The 8,950-nt window shown below is 37.1% G+C and overlaps 2 protein-coding genes across 4 annotated transcripts in view; one reads left to right on the top strand and one right to left on the bottom strand.

The window, feature by feature from the left end:
• Positions 1-4,914, top strand: part of LOC108625599 (G-protein coupled receptor moody) — a 10,097-nt gene extending 5,183 nt beyond the window's left edge. The window contains exons 2-5 of one of the 2 annotated variants that reach the window (XM_026814109.1): positions 1,041-1,250; positions 2,917-3,155; positions 3,393-3,702; positions 3,794-4,914. In XM_026814109.1, the coding sequence (XP_026669910.1) occupies positions 1,041-1,250; positions 2,917-3,155; positions 3,393-3,702; positions 3,794-4,750 (1,716 nt within the window). In that variant the 3' untranslated portion in view covers positions 4,751-4,914. Of the gene's footprint in view, positions 1-929; positions 1,251-2,916; positions 3,156-3,392; positions 3,703-3,793 lie in introns of those variants that run through there. The other variant, XM_018025699.2, reaches the window with a different exon arrangement.
• A 253-nt stretch (positions 4,915-5,167) lies between these two features.
• LOC108625587 (sensory neuron membrane protein 1) overlaps positions 5,168-8,950 on the bottom strand; it is a 4,604-nt gene continuing 821 nt past the window's right edge. For both annotated transcript variants that reach the window (XM_026814113.1, XM_018025684.2), the window contains exons 3-9: positions 8,234-8,391; positions 7,847-8,046; positions 7,348-7,550; positions 6,803-7,058; positions 6,527-6,738; positions 6,171-6,397; positions 5,168-6,086 (exon numbers count right to left, since the gene is read on the bottom strand). In XM_026814113.1, the coding sequence (XP_026669914.1) occupies positions 5,870-6,086; positions 6,171-6,397; positions 6,527-6,738; positions 6,803-7,058; positions 7,348-7,550; positions 7,847-8,046; positions 8,234-8,391 (1,473 nt within the window). In that variant the 3' untranslated portion in view covers positions 5,168-5,869. The remainder of the gene's footprint in view (positions 6,087-6,170; positions 6,398-6,526; positions 6,739-6,802; positions 7,059-7,347; positions 7,551-7,846; positions 8,047-8,233; positions 8,392-8,950) is intronic.

The following is an 8,950-nucleotide window of genomic DNA, read 5'->3' as shown; positions in this document are numbered from 1 at the left end:
AATTAGAATTATCAGAATGAAATGTTTACTTTCATATTAAAAGAACTTTTACTGATAAAATTTGTTTATCTTACGGTGTCTAGTTATGGTTTCGCTTTGTGCTACTAAATTTATGCCAGTGCGTAAATGTCCAAATTTTATAATCAACCAGACTGAAAGAAAACATGCTTTCGTCTAAAATTGAAATCGAAGTTACCGGCGTGGCGCCACACTAAGTTTTTAGTCGAAAATTCTTTTGAAAATGTTCTGTGTTGACTCGTGCAAGGGATAGAATGAAACGGTAAAGTTTACTCCCAGTTAAAAGAGTTTATCGTCTCGAGTGGCGAAAATAGATTTCTCTCTCTGTTCCTCTTGGAATCCCCAGTAAGAAAAGCGTCGCGTCGCGTCGCGTCGCGTCGCGTCGCATATGCATTTTCTTTTCTGAATGCGAGCTAAAACAAGTAAAAGCGAAGTAAGCGAAAATAGCCAATAAGAATCCGAGTTGTCTTATCGATTTTGTTATCATTCTCTGTAAAAATGACGCGTCGTTTAGGCAATTTATTTCGGTGATAAGAAATACCTGTGGATATGCGAATTACTTGGGCGTGTCACGTGCAAATAGGCACGTTTCACAAATAACACTATTGGATTTCATAACGTGTACACATTGATCTTGTCGCTATCATGGGAGCGGCTCTTCTGGTGCTAATTGCTGTCGTTCATCAATTTTTTATCGATTGAAAATAATAATCCTAATAAAAATAATGACACTTGCGAAAATTCAAACTCAGTTTACGGCACGTCAGATCTATGCGTAGAATTAAAACGAGATAAATAGAATACGCGAAAAATGATCATGACAAATGTATGACATTAATTGTTGCTCAATTGCATAATTACAAAACTCATTTCCTGTAATTATTAAAATGATGACTGACTGTTCTTTTTTTAATGGATTAAAGAAAATGACAATTATTTTCTCGTTCGCGTCGCATGGCGAACGAGCGTCCAGTTTTTACGCTCCTGTGCAAAACGACACCTGTCCACCATGCTGTCCGCAGATGGAGTACTGGATGGCGAGCAACGAGACCGGTCACAATGCCAGAGAGGAGACACTCCAGGCGGTCCTCAGGGATCCAGGATCGGCGGTCCTCTTCGTCGGGTATCCGCGATGGCTACTTCACTTCGCCGCCGGATGTTGCATACTTTTCATGCTCGTTGGCATACCGGGAAATCTTTTCACCATCATCGCCCTTTTCCGCACCAGAAAGGTCAGTCACGCATTTTTCTTCTCAGATTTTATCGATACGAATTCTACCTACATTTGTGATTTAAGAATCTGACGAATTAATTAAACGTACAATCGATCAGCTGGCAAATTTCCGCGATAGGATAAATAATATCAATCAGAAACAATGAATGAAAGTTATTGGGAATCGTTATTATTAAATTTTTTCATTTCTGCAAAGAATTATACATAAAACAGTGAACTCGTTACATATAATAGACGTCACACATTGCAATTACTCGAGTTTCTAGTAAGCAGATATGCTCTGCTTGATGGTATTCAATTCTAAACTGGCTACATTAATGAGCGGCTTACCACGAATATTATTTTAAGACAATGGCATATCAGATTTCGTTAAAAACTATAGTGAATGAATTATAAATAGAATAACTTTATTAAAATATATTGTTAAATTAATAGAATCGATGTACTTTAGTTTAATTTTCGTTTTGATTACTTTTATACGTGCAAAAGTAATTGATCAATTATTTGAATTGAATGCATGATAATTCTGCAAGAATTACATCTGCTATGTTAGATGAAAACATCACGTCGTATTCAGCAATGTAATAAAATTCTCTAAAAGCTCGATAACCGCGAAAGACCGGATATATTTTCTGTTCTATAAACGTTTACAAAATTCGATGCTTCTGATGAAACGTTAGGTACGAAATTTATGGACACTTGCAAGTAACGCTGGTAATTTGCAAATACAGGGATATTTATCTGTTGAAAATGTGTATTTACCAACCATTCGATCGACGGATAAGGCGTCTCGATCCCAGGATATTGATAACTTCTTGCGTACAATCGTACCTCTTTCTTCGAGTTCCCTACCTCTGATTTACCTCGGAGACAATTTTGCAACGTGCGACGCGTACTGAGTACCTTAAAACGGCTGCGAATCTTTTCTGTCGTACGCAGAAAATCTATTATTCATGATGCAGGACTTCCTAGGTAGAATGAAACGACGCGTGACTACGTATACGTAGAATACTCTTTGCGATTGTAAAATATTCTTATAAAGACATTACATATTCTTCTTTTACTTTTTTTCAGTTTTAAAAACAATAGAAGTCATCGGTACAGTTCGCTATTCGAGAAAAACTCTTTCGCATTCGCATCGATCGCCGAGAAGCTAAGTTTGGAAACGTTCGCATATACAAATCGTGTTTTCATAAGTTTTGGTCCTGTAGTCCCGTAGACGCATCTGTGCCAATTTCGACAGCTGCTGCAATCGATGAACTAGAATTATACCAGGAAGAAACACAATGCTTTATTGTTTTATTACTTAACCGTTTGTTTACTACCGTGAAATTTCACGGGGGTTTCCTCATAGCAAATTCAATTTAGCTTGTTTTTAGTCTCTTCACGTATAAACGTAACATAAAATATATCAAAATAAATATTTTATTAAACAAATATTTAATGAATAAAAGTACATAATATGGTCTTGAAATATTGCTTTTGAATTTGATCACTTGTGATCCTGATATCAGGCAACTGTACTTGCACTTGTGTATTCGACATTTACTCCGATGTGTACAGAAGATAAAAATTTTGAAAAAATTCTTTTATATTATACTTCTTCTAAACAATTGTTTATTTTGAGATGTACTAAATAATGAGTTTAATAACTTGTTTTACAGTTAAGGAACGCCACAGCGATCTTCATTATGAATCTCTCTGTCTCCGATTTAATGTTCTGCTGTTTCAACTTGCCCCTCGCCTCGTCGACGTTTTGGCACAGCTCCTGGACTCATGGACCACTTTTGTGTCGATTGTTTCCTTTGTTAAGATACGGTCTGGTAGCGGTGAGTCTCTTCACTATATTGGCGATCACAATCAATCGTTACGTTATGATAGGACACCCCAGGCTTTATCCTAGGTAAGTACTGTTCAATTCACCTTTGCTTAAGTAAAAAATAACATGTGTGCATCATACATAAAATTCGTATATCATAAAATGTCATCTTTGTTAAACACATCCGACTTTTCGTAAAATATCACGTATTTCATTCAAATAATTTATCAATTATCTCTACATATTTCCGTATGATTAATAATCTTATTATACTTGAAATTATTATACAGACTTCAAGATACGTGCATTATTTATTTTTAGACTGTATAAACCACGATACTTAGTACCGATGGTTTTAAGCACATGGATCCTCGCTTTTGGTGTCCTGATCATCACGTGGTTTGAAAGATGGGGTCGTTTCGGGATGGATGTTGCTATAGGTTCCTGTTCTATTCTACAAGACGAGAAAGGTCGAAGTCCAAAGGAGTTCCTCTTTGTCGTTGCCTTTCTGATACCTTGCGTCGCGATCGTCGTTTGTTACGCAAGAATTTTTTACATCGTGCGGAAAACGGCTCACAAAAGCAGAAGACGAAACGCTACCAATAATGAAAATATACAAAACAATCATGAGGTAACACGACAATTTTTATGTTAAAAATAGTGAAGATGCGAGTAGATCTATGATTCCGTGTTGTATTAAATCTATGATTTTGTAATTACAGCGGCGATCGATGTCGTTCAGAAATCAAGAAGAGGAACTATCGGTATTAGGTTCGAGCTGCGCGGCGAGTGTCCTGTGCGCGAACTTTTCGAAACGAGGCATAACTCCACCGAATCGTCTCAACAGATCTCGTACTCCTTCAAGATCAGCGATGGAGGAATCCTTCTCGGAACAGCCGTCGTCGGAACAAAATTCAGCCAGGGAGGGAGAAGGAATCGAAGAATACAATAATGAGATATGTAAAACGGAGAAATTGAAGAAGGACGATGAGGACCAAAAGGTTGACCAGTCTGGTAGTCGCAATCTTCCGAAAATCGTCCAAGTCTCTGACAAAGCGACACCGAGTTTGGAACTGAGGATAGATGACATACCCTACGTGGATGATTTGGAACCCTCGGAAACCGTGAACAGCGACCGAACGGAGGCAAAGGAATCTAGTGGAAGAGTCACCGTGAACGCGCGAAAGAGACTGGAAAGAATAGCCAGCAGAGCTTCGTTCATGATTGAGTCGGCTCTCTGGGTTCAAAGATTGAACTCGAAGACGTCAACGGGAAGCGATCGACTGGATAGTTCGAGATCGGAATCTCCGGATCGATCTTCTAGGAGAAGGCCAACGATCTTTCGAAGGGAATCGAGATTCAGGAGCCTGAGGAGGCTCAAGAACCCGGACACTCCAAGAATGAGTAACAAGGATAAGAAACTGTTGAAAATGATTCTAGTAATTTTCTCATCGTTCCTCGTTTGCTATTTACCGATCACTGTCACGAAGACCTTCAAGGACGCGATCGATTGGCGAGGATTAAACATCGCGGGATACATACTGATTTATTTGACCACTTGCATAAATCCTGTGGTTTACGTGGTGATGAGTTCCGAGTATAGGAGTGCCTATAAAAATGTGTTGCTCTGCAGGAACGATTCATCGGTGAAAAGCTCGAACAGGAAGTCGCCGGGATGAAGAGTGTTTCGTTTTCCATTTCAAGTATTTAGCTTTATTATTTAGTTTTGCTCTATTCCATAAAAAAGTCAAACTGTACTTTGAAGTATTTTCAGTAATTTATAATTTCATAAGTAAGTCTGCTGATTAAGGATGTACTGGCTATACAGTCAATCCCAAAAGTTTATGCACTTTAGAAACGCATTCTTTAAAAAGAAATCAGACGTCTGAAGAATATTGCTATACAGCCAATACATCCTTAAAATAGTCGATCAGATTCTGTGTTTTATTTCTTTTTGAGAAAAGAAAATTCTCGAGATTACAAATTACATGTCTATAAAATAAAGTCGTATGATAAGATCGTGATAAACTATATGTATACTTATCTTAAGTACTTATCCATTTTTGTATTTTACGATTTCCTTGACGCAGTTGATATTTCGTTAGAAAATATGATTTCTTTATTGTTACAATTCCATTTACAATCTAATTACAGTTTATACATCATAACACTTAAGAACAAATAAATTATTTAATAATATATGTATGTCTGTATAAGGAACATGTGGAATATCGATATCCACAATAGGAAAGTGTATCAGTTCTGATTGTGTCACAATTTAAGAAAACAGGATTGTAAATAGTTAAATAAAATGACAAATTAGTAAATAAAATTAGCTAAATTGTACATAGAGTGTTCACGATTTATGATAACTATTAGGCGCTAAGAATACTATTATAAAGTTATAGCGATCTGCATTCTTCCAAATCTGATCTACATTCTTAATTTTATATTAAACAAAAGTGCGACAAATTCAAATTGAGCAATTTAAGTCACGTTACACGTAAGCAAACGCTTGAGAATCATAGTTATAGTACTTCTTTAGGCCGTACTACACTAAGCCGTAATCTTTTTACTCTGGCGATTCAGTAGGCCGAGATTTTCGGAATTTACTTACGCTACTGTAATTCTCTAAATCTGATATACATTTTTTCATTTCATTCACTCCACACCGGTTCCGGTATTCTGATTTCGTACTCTGCATCCATCCATTTTACAGTTTAATCGAACCGCCTCGCAGTCATTCAAAAAGAGTTTCAAAAAATGAAACAAATGAGTATGTAAAATTACTCAAGCGTTCAATTTGCATCGAGATTAGGCGGAACCGCGGCACTCTGTATCGTGCTAATAGTTATCTGATTAGGCCACTTCTTTTGATCGTCATCCTTCGCGCTCTGCGACTGCGGTGTCACTTTGGTCACGTCCATCTTCCCCTTTTCCTTATTTAAGAATATCAACGCACCGGATGCTATACAGGAACAAGTACCGCCGACTATTGTCAACCACTTTAAAAATCTGTTTTTAAACCATGCTTCGATTAATCCCTAAACAATTTACTTCGAATAATGAATTTTTAATACCCGTTGATTAATCACTTACCCGACGACAGTTATTGTCTTGAACACCATTTTAACTTTGTTTACCAATTGATCTTCGAGTAGTATTCCCTCCTCGACCCAGAACAGGGGAAATAGACACTCTGGCAAATTTTTCATCAACTTGAATTTTTCAACTTTTTGAACAAACATATTGAATTGTAATCTCTTGTGCGCTATTATCGGGGTAGCTGTCAATGGCTCGAAATCCATGTCAATAATATGCTCTTCCTATAAAAAGAAAAGTGTGCTCACGTCAGATACACACACTGACGAAATAATTCGCTTCAGACCGAAGGCTCATCAAATATTTGAAACAAGGTGATTGTGTATTGGCAAGAGGAAGGTAGAACCACTTGCCTCGTTCGGATGAAGCCCATCTACCATTTTATGATATTTTTCTTCCGTCCAAAGTAAATGAGGCAAGGATCCAATTAGCGGCGCCCCTAGACACTTGCTCAAATCCATCAGATTCTTGGTCAAACATTCGTCTGGCGCAGGGCAGAAACATTTCTCATCGGGATTGGTACTCATATCCCCGAAATTCGCTGTATAATGATACGTGTTCACGCCTGTAAATATATTTGAATAAAGAAATAGTAAATTAAATAAATATGAGCATAAAATCATTATTGCCTTTGACTTTGTTCTTGTGAGCGAATTGGGCCGCCAGGCTTCTGCAAACATCCGGAGAGAACGAGACGATGTCATCTCCCTCCTGTATCAACGGCGGGAATATCGTCGAGTCTGTACCGTTGAACGTGTTACATTTATCGCCAGCCCAAATCGTCAACGCCGGTTTCCCATCAAATTCGATCACTCGTCCCAGATCCTTGTAGTTCTTTATACCACGCAGCACTCGTATACGTTGTGGCGCAATGGTGCCATTTTGCTACACAGACATGCACGATCGTAAAATCCATGTCATTTAAATATTAGATGAATGTCTCGCCTCTAGCATTTTGTGTAAAGAACTTGCGGAAGTTGAAAACAGGGTGAGGAAAACAGAACTCCCGATTTCCAACGAACAACAATTGGAACGATCAGAAAAATTATTACTGATCTCATTCTTGATTTCTGAATTCACTGATACGACGTGATAATCATTCAATCACAATATTTGTTTAATATTATAAAAAAAAGTAGATTACACGTTTGGGTAATGGACGTAGAACGCGTACCTTGCCGAAAATGGAGAATAAGTAACGTCCTTCGCCATCGGGTACAAAGCTGTCGTCGTTCTCCTTCAAGACGGTGCAGACTGCCGTCCCAGCGAAATCCTTCACTGTGCAATCGATTGGCAAGCCTTCAAAAAGTATTTCCTTCACTTTTGCTCGAATGAAAACAGTACTTGGTTTCTTGAAGATACTGTCCACAGCCTTATCTGTGAATTTCAATGTTGTTTACACGGTTCTAAAATCGGTAGCAAGATGCAATTTATAAAGGATGCACTGAGACTTAAGCGAAAATGGTTCTAGAAATGGCTTTATGCAAATAAATTGATTCGACCGTTCAAGGTAAGGGTAAATAAATAATATATCGTTAGCTATAAGTAAAACACCCTCCCTGACACCAAGGTCCTTAAATATTCTCATGTAAGATTGCCTCGACCTTCGTTTTTTATCGAAGCGTTTGGATTTTTCAATTCCTTCGAAAACAGAGGAAAATGATAACACTCACTAAGGATTCCTAGAGCTCCCGGTTGCTCTTTGAGGGTAGTTTTAACCATGGTCAGAATAACGATATGAGGGAAGTAAATTTCCTCCTCGCCGGTTAATCCGTTGCTTCGTGACGGATTGTAATACCAAGTCGTTTTTATATTGTATTCCACACTATCGTCTTCCTCTCGATCCACGAGATCTACCTTTTGCTTGTATTCACTATTATAAACGATGAATATCATCAATGCTATAATTTACAAGCTTGAATCATCACTATTAAATGCAACACGTATTAATATTTCTGAATACAACATTTTATTAACTAGTAGACGTATTTTAATATGATAGTGGATGAACAAAATTCAATCGGATGTTTATTGTATGTAATAATTCTGAAGCCGCTTACTCATAAAAAAATGGTCCTACTTCCTTGACGATTGGTTTCTCTCCTGCCGTGATTTCGACAGGGTTCGTCACGTTGAACAAATAAACTTTGAAATCCAACGGAAATGGAAAATTCGACCACAAATCCCGCATTTCAGAGCCATCCTTCAGCCTTACTTGCTATTGGCATTATTCCAGTCAACATTTATATTATATGTACGTACATATAAGGAAGAGAGCATTATAAATGTATAATTATATTCAAAGATATGATGTTATTCAGAAATTACATCTGCTGTGTTTGACGGCAAGAATATTTTATGTAAACCAACTTAATAATCGTCATTATCGTTATTAATAATTTGAAGTATAGATAAGTATGATTGCTCATTTTTGATGCATGTCATCGAAGTAAAAACGTGCAAAATGTATCGACATAGACATCCTTCCTGTTTCTAAGCTGTTCTCTTTCTCAACATGAGACAAGATAAAAGAGGAAGGATGATTCTGGTACTGAAATAATTATACACGAAGAAGGTGCAATTATACGAAAGTTGAAAGTAACGATAGGAATAATGAAGGATGATTAACGAATGATGCTGTTATTAAAATAATAATACGGCAAATTTTGTTGAAACTATGGTGAATAATGGGAGATCGGATGTAACATCAAAATTATAACTTCGATTATTGACAAATGATATTAAATAGTATTTTATTCAAATTTGTCAATTAGATA

Source organism: Ceratina calcarata, unplaced genomic scaffold (assembly GCF_001652005.2).
Source record: "Ceratina calcarata isolate Rehan_Ccalc_2016 unplaced genomic scaffold, ASM165200v1 scaffold368.2, whole genome shotgun sequence".
NCBI classification, from domain to species: domain Eukaryota; kingdom Metazoa; phylum Arthropoda; class Insecta; order Hymenoptera; family Apidae; genus Ceratina; species Ceratina calcarata.
The sequence above is the reverse complement of the archived record's forward strand: the minus strand, read 5'-3'. Positions and strand labels throughout refer to the sequence as shown.